Here is a 21,166-nt window from a genome sequence, read left to right as displayed (position 1 = left end):
GAGTCTGCTTCGGTGGTTCTCAGGCGCGCCTAGTTTCTCCCCAGTCTCTGGGCTCATTGTCGCGCATGATAAATTAGTGGACCCCGTCCCAATTTCTAACTCATTGGGTCAGCACTTTGCTGAGGTTTCGAGCTCTTCAAATTACCCGCCAGCGTTTCTCCCGAAGAAACGTGCAGCGGAACTGCGACATCTTGCTTTCTCCTCTCAAAATTGCGAAAGCTACAATACTGTTTCCTCCATGCGGGAACTCCAACATGCACTCTATTCTTCTCGCTCCTCCGTCCCAGGACCGGATGGTATCCACGTCCAAATGTTGCTGCATTTATCAACCCATAGTCTGCGTTACCTCCTTCGCCTTTATAATCGAATTTGGACCGACAGTACTTTTCCCAGACGACGGCGGGAAGCTATCGTCGTTCCTGTTCCGAAACCTGGAAAGGACAAACATCTCCCCTCTAGCTATCGCCCCATTTCTCTTACGAGTAGCGTCTGCAAGGTTTTGCAGCGTATGGTGAACTACCGTTTAGCTTGGTGGCTGGAATCCCGCAGTCTTTTTAACACCTGCCCAATGCGGATTCCGAAAGCATCGTTCTGCAGTTGACCATCTTGTTGCTCTCTCCACTTATATCATGAACAATTTTCTCCGGAAATGCCAAACAGTAGCAATATTTTTTGATCTGAAGAGAGCATACGATACCTGTTGGAGGACAGGCATCCTCCGCACACTGTTCTCTTGGGGCTTTCGAGGTCGGCTACCCCTTTTTCTTCGCGAATTTATGGCAGAGCGCACATTTCGGGTGCGGGTGAACACTACTCTCCCCCGTACTTCCTCCCAAGAAAACGGGGTACCCCAGGGCTCCGTGCTGAGTGTTGTACTGTTTGCCATTGCCATAAATCCAATTATGGATTGTCTCCTTCCTGATGTCTCGGGCTCCCTCTTTATGGACGATTTTGCGATCTACTACAGCTATCAACGGACCAGCCTTCTTGAACGAAGTCTTCAAGGATGTCTCGATCGCCTCCACTCTTTGAGCATCGAAACCGGCTTCCGTTTTTCTCCCAGTAAGACTGTTTGTGTTAATTTTTGGCGATGTAAGGAGTTTTTTCCACCCTCCTTACATCTAGGACCTGTCAACCTTCCGTTTTCAGACGTCGCTAAATTCTTGGGTCTTATGTTTGACAGAAAACTGTGCTGGTCCTCCCACGTTTCCTATCTTTCGGCTCGCTGTCTGCGATACCTCAACATCCTCCGTGTCCTGAATGGTACCTCCTGGGGAGCGGACAGTGTGGTCCTTCTCCGCCTCTATTGCGCCTTAGAGCGCTCGAAATTGGACTATCCTTCGGCGTCTCAACTCTATCCACCACCGTGGATTACGTTTAGTGTCTGGAGCTTTTTACACCAGCCCTGTGGAAAGCCTTCATGCTGAGACTGCTGAACCTCCGCTGTCCAATCAGCGAGCTGTCCTTCTGAGTCGTTATGCTAGCCATCTGTCTTCCATGCCTGCTAATCCAGCCCATGACATTTTTTCGACACCTCCTTTGATGTAGGGTATGCAGGCCGCCCCTCCTCCCTACTACCACCGGGAGTCCGCTTCCGTCAACTGCTCCATTCTCTTTCCTTCTGCTTTCCTAAAACCTCCTTGACAACTTGGGGTACAGCACCGCCTTGGCTCCGTCCCCAGATCTGCCTGCTCCGTGACCTTTGACGATTTCCCAAGGATGGTACCCCTTCACTTGTTTATCGTCGGGCATTTGCTGCTCTATGTGCACAAATGACGGAAGCCACATTTATTTACACCGATGGCTCGAAAACATCGTTAGGTGTAGGGAGTGCCTATGTTGTTGGCGACACCCCAAATCACTTTCGGCTTCCCGACCAGTGTTCGATTTATACTGCGGAGCTTTACGCTGTTCTCCAGGCTGTCCACTACATTCGCCGCCATCAGCGGATACAGTACGTTATCTGCTCAGATTCTCTTAGCTCTCTCCTCAGTCTCCAAGCTCTTTACCCTGTGCACACTCTGGTCCACCGGATTCAGGACTGTCTGCGCTTGCTCCACCTGGGGGCGTCTCGGTGGCGTTCCTCTGGCTCCCGGCCGATATTGCAGCCCAGGCTGCAGTCTCTCTTCTTCGGCCAGCTATTCAATCGATTCCTTTCGCCGATCTACGGAGCGTTTTATGTCGTCGAGTTGTTCTTTTATGGCACGCCCATTGGTCGACACTTCCCCATAATAAATTGCGGGACGTGAAAGCTCTTCCTTGTGCTTGGACCTCTTCCTCCTGCACGCGTCGTCGGGAGGAGGTAATTTTAACTAGACTCCGGATAGGGCACTGTCTTTTTGGCCATCGACATCTTTTAAGCGGCGATCCTCCCCCACTCTGTCCCCACTGCTCTCAGCTGTGGACGGTAATACACCTTTTAATTGAGTGCCCCTATTTTAATCCGTTATGCTCCCGTCTACAGCTGTCGCCTGATATATCGTCCATTTTAGCAGTTGACACGCGCTCAGCCGATCGCGTTCTAGAGTTTATTAGTGCCAGTGAAATGTCAGTCATTTGAAGCTTTTTTTGGGGACAACCAACCCCTTTCTGTAGTGGATTTTTAAGCATTCCTTCTGCTTTGTTTCTCCAATTTTATGACTTTCGTTCCCATTGCTGCTGGTTTCCATTTTCGGTTTTTTACTGTTTCCTAAGTCATGGACCGGGCGTTAATGACCATAGTTGTTGTTGTTGTTTTTTTTTTTTTTTTTTTTTTTTTTTTTTTTTTTTTTTTTTTTTTTTTTTTTTTAACTGCTAACGCCACCTATCTGCAGTCCCTGTCCGTGTCTTGCGTGCTTGCTAATTTTAAATTCCTGCTGGAAGTCAAACGTAGAAGTGCATCTGCGCTGAAGACTGGATTCATTGCCCATTGAGGCAAATCAGTTACATGAATGCATAGTGTCTCTTTGAGACATGCAAAAGACACACCATTGCTTCATATAAGGGCCATCTGGTGGTCTAATTTCAGAAAAATTTTGCACATTGCTGTCTTGGATTTTGCTGAAATTTTGTGTGAACATCTGCAGAATGTTCCCAATGAACATTGGAAAGATTTACTTTAGCCAAATTATTACTTGCAGAGAGATGGGCATGTGTTTTACTCCTTAGTGCAGTTAAAAACAGTGCACTCTTGGGTTTTCAGCAATTTTAGGACTCCTGTGCAGTATTGTCTTGAAAGAAACAAAATTAGGATATCTTTAACATTTTGTGCCTTCTTAAGTGAAATTTTATTATAAAAAAGGATTGCCTGAGTGGTGTGCATGTGGGTAATTTGAAGCAAAGTTGGCCGAAAAAATTCCCTTGAAATAGATGTTAAGTTCAGAGTTTTATGTCTCCAAAAGTGATTGCTGGATAAACCCGAAGCTTTGCACATTACTTACTTACCAAAACAGTCTTTAAAATTTCAATGTTCTACTGCTTTTGTGTAGTTTACAAATTAACAATTGTAGAACATAATAAGACATCAGATTTGAGTACCAGTAGAATATGGGCCAGATTTTAAATTCACATAGTTGTTTTCTGGTGCCTTATATTGTTGCATAGTGTTCTAGGTGGTTTAGAACATGGTACTTCTGCAAACTCTTTTCAGGACTTCTTTATCCATATGCAAATTGCCCAGGAAATATTTATTATTTCACTTCAGTGTGCAAAGATTATATAAGACGACCTAGTTTATTTGCTTTAAAGAATATTATGTCACAAATTGCCAAAAACTCGTGGATGCACTTTGGATCCCTGCACTGTGGGATCAAACAAATGACTAATCTCCAGAGGTATTGAATTGATGATCATGAAACATTCAGTGTTGGTTGGGAACGTAATTCTTCATACAAAATTCCATCAAAATCCATGATAGTCATGCAAAACCTCTAGATCACTTGGCACGGAATGATCCACAATTGATTTGCCTCTATGGGCAGTGAATCCACAACCTTCAGTTTGGGTGCACATTTACGTTAGACTTCAAGAGGGAATCTAAAATAATTGAGCATGGAGGACATACGGATAGGTGGTGCTAGGTGGTAGTATGTTGGTTGGGAAGCATGCTGAGACAGTCTGTGCATTTGTGATAAACACTGTCCAGTTGCTGCTGTGGTTTACACAACTGCCTAGTAAGCAGGAGATCATGGGTTTGAGTCCTGTTCTAGAACACATTTTCATTCGTTGCTGTTAGTTGGCAAAAATATCCCAAGGAAGGTGATGTCGTTAGTTCCTTTACTTTCTTTCCTCTCCCCCACCCCCCACCCCTCTGCGTGAGTTTACTGCGTAACTGGTGACCAACAACCCTAGTAAGAGGAGAACTATTTGTGCATCTTCAGTGAGTGGAAGAGGAATATAAGGGGTGAACATTTGGGGCAGTTGCATCAATATCTGCAGATACGGGTCTCAGTACCCAGCTTTAGAGTGTTGTGTGTTATTTTGAGGACATTGGACTAGATGTCTTTCAGTACTAGAAAACTCCTCATGTATGGATCCTCAGTTTTATTGAGCTGTGTGAGCAGCACAAAAATGATTCCCCTTCTTGCCTATAGGCAATTGATATGGCGCTTTTGAAGGGATGGCATGGGAGGGAAGTCCCCTACTATGTACCTAGTTTGAGTTACATGCCTTTGTAACCATTCTGGTTAGAGACTCACAGAATAGGTCAGTGCTCTCAGAAGCAGGTCCCTTCTTCTCCTAAGGACCTAAGCAGACCATTTCACTTGAAGTATATTTTATACAAAAATTGTCAATCACTATGTGTACATAAACTTTCAGCTTCTACGTGAATTTTTAGGAATGTTAAATTTGAACTCTCTCTCTCTCTCTCTCTCTCTCTCTCTCTCTCTCTCTCTCTCTCTCTCTCTCTCTCTCTCTCTGTGCCATTTACATAGTCTTAAGAGCTCTGAACAGAAAAGTATGTTGGTTAATTTATGTTCTATTTTAAAATGTCAATGTTATTTTGCCATTTGCTTTAGTAGACTAATCTCGTTTTGCTTCGTTAACTTATTTTCTGTACATTTTTATTTATGGACAAAAATGACAATGCTGGTATCTTCTAGCAGATTTAATTTTACCCTACATTCTTGTGTTGCAGATCCAACAAAGTACTTTGGCTGTGAGTTGGGTGCCCAGACACAGTTCGATTTCAAAAATGACCGTTTCATTGTGAACGGGTCACACGATGCAGCAAAACTGCAAGACTTGTTGGATGGCTTTATCCGCAAGTTTGTGCTGTGTCCCAGTTGTGAGAATCCTGAAACAATCCTGTCAGTAAGCCAGAAGAAGGGCCTGATAAGTCAGTCGTGCAAGGCCTGCGGTTTCCATGGGCCCTTGGAGTTCAACCACAAGCTGAACACGTTCATTCTGAAGAATCCTCCGAGTGAGTAAACAGCTGTGCACAGTGCTAGTAGTCCTGCAGTTGATTAATATTTCATTTTTTAGTAGTTTCCTCTCTCATCGTGTCACCTTGCACTACATATCCCTCTTGTTTATTATTGAGGCTTGCTTGTTCAGAAAGGCAGAAAAAGTCTGAGCACATTGCTGCCAATTTTCTTTTGTGTTCTTAAAATACTTGCACAACATGCTTCAGTGCCTAACCTACTTTCAGAAGCCATTGTTTGGTACCACTTTCATGGCAATTTCTGTTGAAAATGACTTGCTTCATAGCTGGTTAAGCTATTTTATTTTGTGGTTATTTGATAGCAATAAATTTTCTTCTTAAACTTGTTCACTGTTGTTTATGAATTATAGTTACCTAACAATCTAATACAAGCCTGTTCACTAATCTGCTCTCATGACCTGGCTCTTACAACACAACAGTGACAAAGTGGCTGGCTTACTGTGACACATAGGTGTATAGTGGGGGAGAGGATCTGAAGAAGATAGCTTCACAACAAATCTCGTTTCTATGGCAAATTTATTATCTAAGACTGTTGTATTAATGAGAAGCAACAGTAAAATGGAACATTCCTTTCAATATTTTGATGAAGGGATGAAAACAAGGCAGCTGAGTATGAAACGGGATATTTCTTGAGACTGATGGAGCCTTCTAATAAATGCATGCCATCTTAGGGCGAAATTTAAAATGACAAATGTTCATTTCATTACCATTTTATTTAAACAAATGTAGAAACATAGGATGTCAGTGAATATTACTTGTTTGCTACTCACTAATGCTGTCTGATATTATTTCTTGAGCATGCGCGCGCGCGCAAAAAATTGTTGCAAATTATAGCTTTCACCAAGTGGTGGCTTGAGTGGTTGTGTGCATGTGTTCTCTACTGAAGAAGGCTTTGGCTGAAAGTCGGAATGGCCAGTGTCTTTTTGTTGTGGCTATCAAGAACTCAGTAGCTCATCTTCATGGTGAGTAGCAATCCATCCTGTGCGTAGTATTGTTGATACTGCTGCATTGTGTAGAGATTGCGACTTGCATCCTATTGCGAGTAACAGTTTGACAGGTGGATGTGAATTGGTCCCTAATCACAAAAGGCCATTCCTGTCCAGTGTTAAATGTCATTTTAAACTTTGAATGAGGCCCAATGATACTGTAGGTAGCTATGACCAACAATGTAAAACTAGCAATTACACACCTAGTGTTTGAGGCAGCAAACTGACACACTGTACTTAATCACATGGAATCTGATGGGTCTGAACAACACTCCAGTTTCAGACATTGAATTTGACGTATGCCAGAGGAAATCCTACCACTACATAAGTAATCTCAAACCAGTGTAATATGAATTAAAATTAGTTGCTACTCCCCACATAGAGGTGGTATTGTACAGTGTACAGGCAATTTTAAAAGGAGACTGCCCAATGTGCTTGTTCTCCTTGGCTCTTCTATATAGAGTAGCAATCTATCTTCAGTCGTATTGTTCCATCGTGGGCTGCTTAATCCATTGTAAGGTTGCTGCTTGGACAAAGTGAAAAAGGAAAGATAAAAGAAAACGCTTGCCACTAAAATGACTCCTCTACTTCAGTAGAATGCAAAACTGTTTACAATACATTGGAAGGATTTAAACCTTTGGTCCAAGGAAAGCCCTTACACTTTCTTCTGAAAGAAACCTTAGTCTAACACGTCTGTGCTAAGGGTTTATACACAATAACCACCTTTTCAATTTTCATATAAATGATTTTGTTTATGAAAATATTTTCTTTCCAAATTTATCGAAACATTTTTTCCTCTTCTCAAAATGTGGTTTTGGAAGGATTCAGCAGCTTCTTGAGATGATAAATTTCTCTACATGAATTTTTTTACAGTAGAACACACAAGGTTGTTAGGCAGTAAATCAATTCAGTGTGGGTAGTGAGACATAAATTTGATGCTCTTCTCCATCACATAATGACGATTTATGTACTTTTGTTCACTGCCAATATCAAGGTAAAGAATCATGGCATGTTATCAGTAATTTTTCTTGATTTCTTAGATGTATAGTGGCAACAAATGATTCTTTACCATTCAGCCTTTACTGTCATTCAGTCACCTAAGCCAGCGGTTCTGATGCATCCATTGTAATTAGCAAACTGAGTGACAATTTTCTTGTAGGTGCTTTGCAAATGAACTAGTTTTGTTAGTCCATCGAGTCTTGGAATTCCCAATACGTTGCTTCTTAGTTTCTGGTTTATGTGAATGTGTTGAGAGTTTTGCCTCCTATAACATTATTTTAAACAAAAATTGCAACTGTTCGGTAGAACTGTGTGAATATTTCCATACTCAGACAAGAGGCTGTTTGATGCTTCGGTCAAATTGTGCAGAATGTTGTCGCAGAATTAAGTCTACTATAGCCTTTAATATGCCTCTCTGACAGTAGGTAATTTACCGACCCTCTTCAGTTGTGTGGTCCACCTTCACTAACTTACTTGCAGGAAAGAACACTGATACGATGAAATTCTGCAAACTGACTGCAGTCAGTCAGAATTTGAAAAATCAGTTCAGGGATGTTGTAGATTTAGGCACTATTTATAAAGTGTAAAAAAACATCAAATTTAAAAGAAATTTCCAGATTTTTTTGCCAGTCTTTTAATGTTTGCTGAGAGTTCTGAACATGGCATTGCAATTTTTGTGACAGATGAATAAGTGTGTTGCTCACCTCAGTAGCAGCTTGCATGCTTCTACTGATTAAAGTCATTTACTTCAGATGTTGCTAGTGCTTATCTCTTACATGATAGCTGCCTGGTCACTAACTTTACTGTAAGGTGGTGCTGCTTTCTGCAGGGAAGTATGATAGGTGCCTGTTCAGGCTGGACAGGACACCTGTCTAAATATTGCGCACAAAAATGAAATAGTCAGCTGATTGTTGGATGCAAAAAACTGACAGTCTGAGGTTTCCTTGGAGTTGGCATAAACTTGTAAAGATGATTAACTGTATGCTTTTGACATAAGTTATATATAAGCAATTTTAGTGCCAAGCCAATCAGGTGCAACATTAACAGAATACTTTATTGGTGCATTGGTAATTGTTTGTCAGTGATAGTGTAATCTTCCTATTTTGATCTTAAGGCATTTCTTGCAAATGTTCAATGATTATAATACATATCTGACTCTGTGAAGACACCTTCTATAAGGCAGACTATGAGGCACGGTTTCATATGATTAAACTAGTGATAAATTGTGAAAGTTGTATATTTGCACATTATTCATTACTTTGCAGACCTGAACCCTGCTGCGCAAGGCTCATCACTTACAGAAGGCAAACGAGGAAAACGTGGTAAGAAGGGTGCCACAAATGGTGAGACGAATGGTGAGAATCGTTTGTCTGATGATGGTGGAGACCTGCCTCTGGAAGCACCAGAAAAGCATGCCCAAGAAAACGTGAGTTTATCACTGTTGGTGATGAGGCAAAGCATTCGTGCTTTCCTCTAAATTAATGTCCTTGGGTAGGTTAAACATGACATTGTAACAAACATTCTGTTGACATTAAATTTGTAAAATCATATTGTGAGCAAATTTGAAAGTGTTGTTATTTTTGCAAGGAAAACTTAACATTCATGAAACTAAAATACATAAAATATTTCATCATATCACTATCTTGACTTCCTTTGCATGGAGAAAAGTAACAATGATCGAAATGCAGCTGCTTGCAGTTGGCTGATTGACCTTATTCTAATTTGGATAACCGGAGATACATCCCTGAAAGAAAGCCGTGTCTATTTAGTGTTATCAGTGGATGACATATGAATTACATAAAATGTTGGAAAGATTATTCCTCAGATTGCGCTCAACTACATTATATTAGGCTTCTGTGAGGCCACCTTGTCCCCTAGCTTGGATATCCCAATGTAACATTAGTCTGTTGGAGCTTTCAGCTTCATAAATATCAGGGAACTCTCAACTTGCATTAACAGTAGATTGTGTTAGCGGTATGTGCTTTGGAACAGTTAAAACACTTGACCTTGTGAGGGAGCTTGCATGCTGGAAGTTTTCTTTCCTTGTGGTAGTTTTAATGTGCATACATTTCATTGGGCAAATTTGACAGATGAGAATACATTAGGTGCTGCTGGTGTTATATTTTCAGGTACCTTCAATTTTTTTCTTGGAAAGGGAACTCTGCATTGTTGTAAATTTAAAGTGACTAGAAGCTGGTGGTAACTTCGTGGACAGCAAAGCAATAATCTTAAATTCATTGCTTGATTTATAAAATTGGCAACTGCAAGTGACACTAATTATAGCCATGTGATTATCACTTGCTTGACATGTGATTTTTTTAACTTGTGCTAAGTCTGATAGTGTGAGCATTGCTCATTCCACATGTGTGTGGCTTGAGTAAAACTAGTCTAAAGAGTTCAGCACATACGTAGTGTGAGTGGAAGTACAGAGTAATACCAGTTGGAGGTGCCAAAATCTTTGATTGTGTTCCAGGAAGAGGAAGAAGACAACGAGCACTGGGCAGTGGATGTTTCAGAAGAGGCAGTGAGGGCACGCATGCAAGACCTTACAGACGGTGCCAAAGGACTCACTGTGAGTGATGACCTGGAGAAGACGGAGAAGCAGCGGATGGACTTGCTGTATGAGATGGTGAAACGCAAGCGTGATGCCGGGACATTGGATGGAGCGGACAAGGAAATTGTCGTAGAGGCTGACAGGTTGGAGATTCGGTCCAAGGCACCACTGGTCTTGGCGGAGCTTCTGTTCAACCAGAACATGCCACAGCAGGTAAGTTCCTTCATGGAGGATGTTGGCAAAAGGAATTGGACATTACCTCTCTCTTTTGTGTGTGTGTGTGTGTGTGTGTGTGTGTGTGTGTGTTTTCAGAGCCAGAATAGCTTCTTTGTAAGTTTTCGCATTGTGTCAAAACTATCTTCAGTGGACTGGTGGTCAATGCTGGGTGACTGATTTTGTTAGTGACTGTGAAACGGTCAAGTGCCATAGAACCAGGTTGAGAATGTGACATTCACCCTATAAACTGAGGCTCTTACAGCCATCTTTGTCTGAGCTATCTAAAAAAAGTGTAGGAACTAAACCACTTTTGTGCCCCCTATTGACTGCTTTGGTGTCTGAAATAACCATGACACGCCTCCCGTCATTGTATTCATTAATAAGGGCCTGCAACCAGGTATAAGTGACCTCAGATCATCCAGTTGGAGAGATCAAAATTCAGAGAAACAGAGTTCTTGCAGAGTTCCTCAGACTAGCTGATATTCTGTATTGTCAGTTCTGAGAGACTACTTCTGTGTTCACTTTACACCAAATCCCAGATTGTTATGGTGTAGTTACATCTAATAGCCAAGTTTCTAAGAAATTTAGATTGTTTTCTTCTTGACAAGACACTTTTGACACAAACTTGGCTGCAGATTTTATAGGTTGATACTTTAAATTCATAGGACAGTTTTCAGTAATGTCATGATTAATGCTGCTGCCACTAGCATTGTCTACTTCAGTGCTGCTATTACTGAACACTTGGACTTGGCTTGTTGACTGATCCGATGAGCATCTTAGACATTTTGATGGATGGATCATGGTTGTTTACCACTTTTTCTCCCACTTGGCCTCCTGTTTGATTTCTTGAAAGTTCTTTGTCTTCTCTGCAAAGCCAGTTTCCATCCTGTTTTATAATACTGAAAATATGTTAAGGTTATAATAGAGGGAAACATTCCACGTAGGAAAAATATATCTAAAAACAAAGATGATGTGACTTACCAAATGAAAGTGCTGGCAGGTCGACAGACACACAAACAAACACAAACAAACACAAACATACACACAAAATTCAAGCTTTCGCAACAAACTGTTGCCTCATCAGGAAAGAGGGAAGGAGAGGGAAAGACGAATGTCTGCTTGTGTGTGTGTGTGTGTGTGTGTGTGTGTGTGTGTGTGTGTGTGTGTGTGTGTGTGTGTGTGTGTGTGTGTGTGTGAGCGCGCGCGCGAGTGTATGCCCGTCCTTTTTTCCTCTAAGGTAAGTCTTTCCGCTCCCGGGATTGGAATGACTCCTTACCCTCTCCCTTAAAACCCACATCCTTTCGTCTTTCCCTCTCCTTCCCTCTTTCCTGATGAGGCAACAGTTTGTTGCGAAAGCTTGAATTTTGTGTGTATGTTTGTGTTTGTTTGTGTGTCTGTCGACCTGCCAGCACTCTCATTTGGTAAGTCACATCATCTTTGTTTTTAGATATATGAAAATATGTTAAGATTTTTAAGCACTTTATTCCCCAACTTTCTAAAATTTTGGAACACTTGAGTTGTCAACCTTCGCATAAATTTGCTGTGTAGAAAGAAAAAGGAAGCTCAGCTTTTCCCAGAACTTAAGGAATTCTTGTTGTATGTTCTTTATATGGCCAGCTCGCTCTTGTAAGTTTATCATATCACTCAATGTATGCCAGCAGTCTGCCTGTTCAAAGGAGGTATTTTGCACAGAATCTCATTTATGTCTTTTTCATTTCTGCTGTGCCGGGACAGCACCTTGTAGTTGTCATATTTCTGGTTCATATTGTTTCAGCCAATTCTGCCGATTTTGTTGTTGGACTTTCCCCGGAATGTGATTTTCTGAAATTTCAGTAGTAAATATCTCAATGATGCACAATGCCTTTCTTGTAACATCTGCTAACAGACTTTGTTGAACATCGCCCGTAACAATCCCATGACGAAATGATCCACTCTCTGTTGGATCTTCTCTCTTGTTTATCAGTCCTATCAGGTAGGGATCCCAGATAGATAAACAATATTCAAGAACTGGATGAACAAGCAGCTTGTAAGCCACTTCCTTTTTGGATGAGCTACATTTTTTAAGCGTCTTCCTATTAAGGTGTGTCTGGCATCTGCTTTTCCCACTACTTGTTTTATGTGGTCATTTCACTTAGTCACTCTGGATAGTTACTCCAGAATATTATTTTACAACAGATACCATTTCCAGCAGTTTGACATCGATAGTGTAGCTGCACAGTAATGGATTCATTTCCTTATGTATGTTCAACGTGTTACATTTATTTATGTTCAGCATCAACTGCCAGAGCTTGCCTCATTCACCAGTTCTGTGGAGGTCATTCTGCAAATTGTTACTGCCGTCTGGCATTGCCACTTTATTACAGACAACCACATCATCAGCAAACAGCCTTAGAGAGCATACAACGCTTTCTACAGTAATGCTCCTGTCACACTTAATGGAGGTATAATCTTTACATCTGTAGCTCTTATTCCATTAAGACATACATCTGTAGATCTTATTCCATTAAGAGCGACCTGTTTAGTTTGCGTGCAAGGAAGTCGTGAATCTAGTTGCAAATCTGCTGTAGTACTTGATAAGCACATATTTTTTCCACTAAATGGCAGTGCAAGACTGTTTCGAATGCCTTCCTAAAGTCTAGTAACACAGCATCAACAAGAATGCTGTGGATCTTATGGAGGAGCAGAGTTTTGCAGAATCCATGTTGACTTTTATAGAGATGATTTTCCTTCCCCAAGGTCACAAGTTTTGAGCATAAAACATGTTCCACAATGCACCAGATCGATGTCAACGACATATGTCTAAAAGTGTGTGCATTTGTTCTATGGCTCTTCTTAAATTGGATAGGACCTGCACTTCCTTACAGTAACTAGGTACCCATTGTTGCTCAAGCTGATCTATGATTAATTACTGCTAGAAGGGGTCTTCCATGGTGAAGACCGAATGAAGCATTTTGACCTTATCTCTGTTATCTTCTGTTTCAGTGTAGTATGGTCATTGAGTGAGTGAATAGGTGAATTGGTCCCACTTACTAATTTTACATACAACCAGAACCTCTTAGGGTTTTCACTCAGACCAGTTGACAGAATTTTACTTCTAAAGTCATTGAATGTTTCTATGCTTCTCTCAATACTCCTTTTGCTTCATTCAGCTTTTTTTTGTCAGCTATGTTTTACTAGTCTTGTGTACGTTCAGAATAAGGTGTTACGGGATGGGAAAGACTCACCACTGTTTAATAGCAGTGTTAGAAAACAGCTATGTACACAAACAGAATTTTGTCAGCATAAAGTTTTCGTTGTTTACGTATGAGTTTCCTAACATTGCTAGTAAACAGTGGCAAGTCTTTCCCATCCCTTAACACATTACTTAGAACATACTTGTCTAGGGCTTATTGCACAATTACTCTGAATTTTTTCCATTAGTTTTCCACATCTTCACCCTCATCACCAAATATTTGATGCTGACTGTAAGATAATCTGAAATTTGTATCTTGTCACTCTTGCTAAGCTAAAATATCTTCCTACCCTTAACATTGTCAGACCCCTTGTCATAGATGCTACCACAGTCTTCTAATCACTGGTACTTTACCAATGTTAACTGACTACATACATTCAGGTCTGTTGCCACGTCTTAAGATGTAACCCTCAAGAGTTGGTTTTCTTATTATCTGCCCAAAATAATTTTTGGACAACACATCCAGAACACTGTCTCATGAGTCTATCTTTGGCACCAGTTTAGATAGCATGATATTACAAATCTGTACCTGGCAAGTTGAAGTTGCCCCTATTAAAACAGCCTGATCAAGAAAGTTATTAACAATATTCTGTAAGTTCTGTGAAGGACTTTACCACTGGAGCTCCTGACCCAGGTGGTCTATAAAAGCATCTGATTATTATTTTTAAATGACCTTTGATACTTAACCTCTCCCAGATTGTCAGAATTCGTAATAACCTCATTAGACTTAATCAAATTCTTTGCCGCAATAAACACACAGCCACCATTGGCGACTAACCTATCCTTGCAATAAATATTCCAGTCTGAATTAAGGATTTCATTGTCATTATCTGGTTTCAACCAACTTTCTGTTCCTAATACTATCTGTGCATTATAACTTTCAGTTAGCGATACTAATTCAGTGACCTTTCTTTGGGTGCTCCTGCAGTCTACTAAAATTGTATTAACCTTTCCTATCTCTGATTTGTGACTATGAATGTTCCAAGTCATAAAACATCTTTCCTGAAGTTTTAAAATGCAGCATAGTGTAATTAGTTCACAATCTACAGATATTTGTCAATGCCAGGTGGCATCAAATCGTTCAATCAATACAATTAAGTGGGTATTCTTCTTTATAGGCGTAACATCGTTAAGAATTTTGCAATGTATCTCTTAATTGACAAAATCCCACATCCATTGTTCCTTGCATAAACTGCCAGGGCTTGTTACTTCATATGGGGTAGATAAACTGTATGGGGTAAAATTCTCAGAATATAGAGCCAACTGCAATAATGGGGTAAAATTCCAGCATTTTTCAGCTGCTCTTAAATGTCCGTGTTATTAAATTTACTACTTTCACACCTCTGGCCTTTGTTTGCATTACCTAATTCTGCAGTTGAAGGCTGTTAAAACAAGAACAGTCAGTCCTTAGCAACTATAAAACCTAAAAGTCCTCACAATTGGCATTTTGCATATTAAAAGGCCATATAATTTGCATTGTGAAAAGTGTTGAAAAGGTCCAGAGAGTTCATTCTCATGGCAGCTCAAATGTATAACTCCTTTACATGAATAGGACGATTGCTGCATCTTTAAATGCTTTGGATTTTAATATTCATGACAAATGAAATGTTTGAAGTTACGTTCATACTGCTGAAATTTGACATTGACATGAAAAAACCTATTGCTATCAATCCAGAAGTAAGTTTTCAATGACTGCCATCATAATACGGTTAAACATTATTCACCAAAAGAAAAATCCATGCTTATTGTCATTTTTGTCTCTGAAAAATCACCATTAAAAAAATGTTATACTTACTGGGGTTAGAGATAGCTCTAGAAATATTGAAGGCTTTGCTGTAAAATAAAGTTTCATCAGTGTAGTAGTGTGACGAATGAAAAATGTTCCTAGAACAAATGGACAAGTCAAAGAAAATTCTGATTCTGCTTGAGCCCATCATATTAATAAATTGGATGATGATGATGATGATGATGATGATGATGATGATGATGATGACAAAAAAATCTAATCACATGTAGATATTGGAGTCTTGCAATTTGTCGATCCGCCCATCCCACCCTGCGGGTCAGGGGGTTACAATAGGTCAAAGATATTCCTGCCTGTCTCACACCTATTGGCCTTTGATGGTCCACTGTAGGTTTTGACCTCCATTCTTCAAAATTTTCCCGAAGAGTGAGCCAATTGGGGAAGGGCGCCTTCCATGGTGCATTGTGTCCATCGTGCATTGAGACTTTTGCCCACTTTCTCGTCGTGGCATTGCAGTCCCACTCGTACTCCATCCCCCCAGGGGGTCCACATCTCTTTTGTGGATACGTGCGTGGCGAGCACGGGGCCCCGAGCCATTGCAGCCTTCTTTCTCTCCCGGGCTGCATTTCCTTTTCCTTCCCCTCCTTTCCCCTCCATGCTCCTTTCCCCTCGCCCTCTCCTCTCCCACTATTGGTGTCCTTGCTTATGTTGGCCCCGCTATCCTCCTGGTTCTGTTGGTTTTACTCTCTGGCTTTGTTGCGTCCTTATCTCCTCTTTTTGGCATTCCTTGGTCCCCCTCTGGGGTTTGACCTCCATTCCAAAATTTCTCTTCCGTAGTGTGAGCCATTTGGGGAAGAGCACCTTACCTAGTGTCTCCGACGTGCGCCCTCCTAGTACATTCCACCTTTTCTTTCACGTCGTGGTCTGATGCTAGGGTGCATAGCCAGCACGGTAGCCAGCCCGTGTGGTGGGGTCGCTATGTACCCTTTTGGTTGAGCCCCCTGAACACACAGGGATCACACTTCTGATACCTGAGCTGTGACCTCCTCATGCATGCCTTGGAGTGGTTGCTCGTCATCCTGGAGCATCGGAACTCCCGGCAATGGCCGCCGTGCCAGACGGCCCTTGCTGTGGCTGGGTGGTGCCCGTGAGGAGAGCCCCTGATCGGAGTGGGTGGTATCAGGGCGGACGCTATGCAGATGAAACGCATAAGGGTCCAAAACTCTGGCCGTTCTGCGGCCGTCTCTCTGCGTGGTACTGATTCCTCAAGTGCTGCTTCTCTTGCCCCTTCGGCCTTCCCTTCCATGGCTACCCCCTGGGAAGAGGGTCAGGCCCGTCGTCTAGGGGCAAAACCTTTCCCCCGTTATCTAGTTTGCACCAGGACTGATGGAGATACTTTCACCAGTGTCAAGCCTTTATTCTTTGTGGAACACATTGAAGACAAGTTTGGCGAAGTGGACTCCCTGAGCAAGATGCGGTCGGGTTCATTGCTGATTAAAACTACTTCAGCTGCCCAATCTGCGGCCCTTCGTGCCTGTACCCATCTTGGCACAATTCCTGTGTCTATTACCCCTCACCAGTCTCTAAATATGGTCCAAGGTGTGATTTTCCACAGGGACCTCATCCTTCAAACTGATGAGGAACTTCGGGACAATCTCGCACGGCGGGGTGTTCACTTTGTTCGGCGTGTTCAGAAGGGTCCTAAAGATAACCGTATTGATACTGGTGCCTTTATCCTGGCCTTTGAAGGGGATACCCTTCCTGAGAAAGTTAAGATTATGGTCTATCGCTGTGATGTGAAGCCGTACATCCCACCTCCTATGCGGTGTTTTAAGTGCTTGCGTTTTGGCCACATGTCTTCTCGCTGTTCCCAGGACCCTCTCTGTGGTGACTGTGGACGTCCACTCCATGAGGGGAGTCCCTGTGTTCCCCCTCCTGTATGTGTAAATTGTCGTGGTAGTCATTCTCCACGTTCACCAGATTGCCCAGTTTATAAGAAAGAAAAAAAGATCCAAGAGTATAAGTCCCTCGATCGTTTAAGCTACACAGAGGCCCGTAAGAAATATGCACGACTGCACCCTGTGTCTATGACATCAAGTTACGCCTTGGTTACATCTTCCCCCCTTCCCCCCCCTTCCTTACCCCCATCCCGGACCCCACTCCTCCCCCCCCTCCCCTGCGGCTCCCACACCTTCTCCTCTGGGTGCTGCTCCCCCTCCCCAGCCGGAGAAGTGTCCCACTCCTTCGGCGTCTGCCGGTCAAGGGCGCCTCTCCCGGGATGCCCCTTCCCGGCACCTTCCAGGTCAAAGGTCTGCTGCCGCGCGGCGACCGCGAGAGCCGCGGTCTGTCGGCCCCCAGGTCGCCCGGTCTCTTTCTGTTCCTGATCTTGCTGCAGCTGGCTCCTTTATGCCACACAGCCCTCCTCGATCTCAGCCTGAAAAGAAGAAGAAACATAAGTCCCGGGACAAAGAGCCTCTGGTGTCACCGGAGGTCCCTTCCCCGACTTCACAACTGGATTCTGACCTGTCGTTTATGGATGTCGCCCCCTCCTTGTCTGTGACGGGTGGGGACCCGGCAGTATGACTGGATTTAGCGTGTTCAGCCCTCATTTAAACCATCGTTCTGTGGTTCTCCAATGGAATTGTAATGGCTACTACCGACACCTTCCGGAATTGAAATCCCTTCTTTCGTCCTACTCTGCAGCTTGTGTGGTTCTCCAGGAATCACATTTTACTGATGCTCACTCACCGACCCTCCGTGGGTTCCGTGTTTTCTGTCGCAATCGGGTCGGACCCTTGCGGGCTTCTGGTGGCGTTTGTACGTTGGTCCGTACCGACATTGCTTGCACGTGGATTCCTCTCCAAACTACATTGGAAGCGGTTGCTGTTAGGGTCCACTTAGACTCTGCAGTCACCGTTTGCAATCTTTATCTCCCTCCTGACAGGGCTCTTACACCTGCTGCCTTAACCACCCTTCTTCAGCAACTTCCTCCTCCCTTCCTCCTCCTTGGGGATTTTAATGCTCATCATCCTTTGTGGGGCAGTGCCTTTCCATCTAGACGAGGTCTTCTTATAGACCAATTTATTGCAGACCACGACCTGTGCCTTCTTAATGATGGCTCCCCTACTCATTTCAGTGCTGGTCATGGTACCTTTTCTGCCATTGATCTTTCTCTTTCTTCTCCCTCTCTCCTCCCTTCATTACACTGGTCGCCACACGACGACCTTTGTGATAGTGACCATTTCCCGTTGATTCTCACGCTCCCTTCGCGCTCCCCGATGGACAGGTTACCTCGTTGGTCTTTCCACTGCGCCGATTGGCCTCTATACACTGCACAGGTCGAGTTTTCTCCCTCTTTGTCGGGTTGTATTGATGACGTCCTCCGTGACGTGTCTGACGCGATTGTTCGCGCTGCTAACGTTGCTGTCCCACGCTCATCTGGACTATTTCGTCACCGGCAAGTCCCGTGGTGGAGTCCGGCCATTGCCATTGCCATCCGTGATCGCCGTCGAGCTTTGCAACACTTCAAGAGGCACCCATCCGTAGCCAGCCTTACTACTTTTAAACGCCTTCGCGCTAAAGCCCGTTATTTAATCAAACAGAGCAAGCGGATATGTTGGGAACGATTCGTTTCTTCCCTTGGTTCCACTGTCCCTCTGTCGCGGGTATGGGCTACACTTCGTTCTCTCCAAGGTTGCCATCGGCAGTCCACCCTACCAGGCCTTCACCTCCCAGATGGCATTTGTACGGACCCATTAGTTATCGCCGAACATCTTGCGACCCATTTTGCAGTGGCATCGGCGTCAGCCTCCTATCCCGCTGCTTTCCTTCATCACAAACAGCAGGCTGAAGCTCTCACCTTATGTTTCACCACTTGTGAGTCAGAATCTTATAACGCACCTTTTACTGAATGGGAATTTCTTTCTGCTCTATCTTCTCATGATACGGCCCCTGGCCCAGATTCCATTCATAACCAACTGCTTCAACATCTCAGTGCTCCACAACGGCAACATCTTCTTCGGGTGTTTAACCGTATCTGGCTCCAGGGTGACTTCCCTTCTCAGTGGAGGGATAGCATTGTGGTTCCTGTCCTTAAGCCTGGTAAGAACCCCCTATCTGTTGACAGCTATCGGCCAATTAGTTTGACCAATGTTGTTTGTAAGTTACTTGAACGGATGGTAGCCCGTCGGCTCACTTGGGTCCTCGAATCTCGGGATCTATTGTCCCCTTACCAGTGTGGCTTTCGAGAGGGACGATCTCCAATCGATCATTTACTTCGCTTGGAATCCGCAGTTCGGCAGGCTTTTTCCCAGCGCCGCCATTTGGTTGCAGTGTTTTTTGACCTTCGCAAGGCCTATGACACGGCCTGGCGCTATCACATCTTACTAACCCTTCATCAGTGGGGTCTTCGGGGCCCACTCCCGAATTTTATCCGCCAGTTCCTGATCCATCGGTCATTCAGAGTTAGAGTTGGTACTGCTTTTAGTTCTCCACGGACCCAGGAGACGGGCATTCCACAGGGTTCTGTCGTGAGCGTCCTTCTTTTCCTCATTGCTATCAATGGACTTGTGGCCTCTGTCGGTCCCTTGGTCGCCCCTGCCCTGTATGTGGATGATTTCTGCATTTGGGTTAGTTCCTCCTTGATGGCATCTGCAGAACGGCAGCTCCAGGTGGCTATACGGCGTGCCTCTGCATGGACCCTCTCACACGGGTTTCAATTCTCTCCTTTAAAATCGCGGGTGGTCCACTTCTGTCGCCGTACTACGGTCCACCCTGATCCAGAGCTCTATCTCGCTGCACAACGATTGCCTGTGGTTTCACAGTTTAGTTTCCTGGGTCTTCTTTTCGACAACAAGCTCACTTGGTTGCCCCATATCAGACTCCTGAAGGTAGGATGTTTACGTAAACTCAATGTCCTTCGCTTCCTTGCCCACTCCTCTTGGGGTGCGGACCGTTCTCTCCTCCTCCGTCTTTATCGTGCTCTAGTTCTGTCTCGTTTGGACTATGGTTGTCAAGTTTATGGTTCAGCTGCTCCTTCCACACTGCACGTGCTGGATCCAGTCCACCATCGTGGTATCCGTTTGGCCACCGGTGCCTTCCCTACTAGCTCTGTTGATAGTCTCCTGGTTGAAGCTGGGATCCCACCCCTTTCTGTTCGGCGGTCCCAGCTTCTGGTGTCTTATGCCCTCACTATCCGTTCTTCTCCCTCTCATCCTTCCTATTCTATCCTGTTCCCAGACCATGGACGTCGCCCACCCGACTCCCGCCCTCGGGCGGGTTTACCGGTTGGGCTGCGCCTTGCGTCTCTTTACCGTGATTTTCAACTTCCTTCTTTGTCCTGTCTTCCTCGCTCCCTCCCCTCCACCCCTCCTTGGTTAGTTCCTCGGCCTCGAATTCGGATGGATCTCCGCCGCGGTCCGAAAGATTCCATCCCCCCCGGTGGTGTTTCATTCCTTTTTCCGCAAAATTTTATGGGAGTTTCGGGATGCTGTTGTTTTTTACACTGATGGCTCTAAATCTGCTGATCATGTTGGGTATGCCTTCACGTCCTCTGTTGGAACGGAAAATCATCTGCTGCCACCTACATGTGGGGTGTTTACTGCGGAATTGATGGCAATTTCCCAGACCCTTACCTTTATTAAACAATCCCAACACAACCGCGTTTTGTTATGTACGGACTCGATGAGTGGCCTTCTTGCTATTGACCGGTGTTTTTCGCGCCATCCCTTGGTCTCTGCCATCCATGACCATCTCGCTGATATTCACCGTGCTGCTTGTTCCATTGACTTCCTATGGGTCCCTGGCCATGTGGGTATCCCGGGAAATGAGCTCGCTGATCGTTTGGCTGGGGGAGCAGTTACTTACCCCCCGTTTCCTGTAACCCCTCCTGCAGCGGATTTACGGCTTCACATCAAATCCCACTTCGCGCAGTCATGGGCCAATTCTTGGGAGGCTACTCCACTGTCTAATAAACTTCGTGCAATTAAGGTGACACCAGGCCCATGGCGTTCTT

The 21,166-nt window shown here is 43.9% G+C and overlaps 1 protein-coding gene across 3 annotated transcripts in view; it reads left to right on the top strand.

Moving 5' to 3' along the window:
- LOC126210570 (eukaryotic translation initiation factor 5) overlaps window positions 1-21,166 on the top strand; it is a 118,948-nt gene that overhangs the window by 71,835 nt on the left and 25,947 nt on the right. For all 3 annotated transcript variants that reach the window (XM_049939834.1, XM_049939835.1, XM_049939836.1), the window contains exons 5-7: window positions 5,117-5,401; window positions 8,673-8,833; window positions 9,881-10,174. In XM_049939834.1, coding sequence (XP_049795791.1) covers window positions 5,117-5,401; window positions 8,673-8,833; window positions 9,881-10,174 — 740 coding nt within the window. The remainder of the gene's footprint in view (window positions 1-5,116; window positions 5,402-8,672; window positions 8,834-9,880; window positions 10,175-21,166) is intronic.

Source organism: Schistocerca nitens, chromosome 10 (genome assembly GCF_023898315.1).
Source record: "Schistocerca nitens isolate TAMUIC-IGC-003100 chromosome 10, iqSchNite1.1, whole genome shotgun sequence".
Taxonomy (NCBI): domain Eukaryota; kingdom Metazoa; phylum Arthropoda; class Insecta; order Orthoptera; family Acrididae; genus Schistocerca; species Schistocerca nitens.
This window is presented reverse-complemented; position numbering and strand designations above follow the sequence as displayed.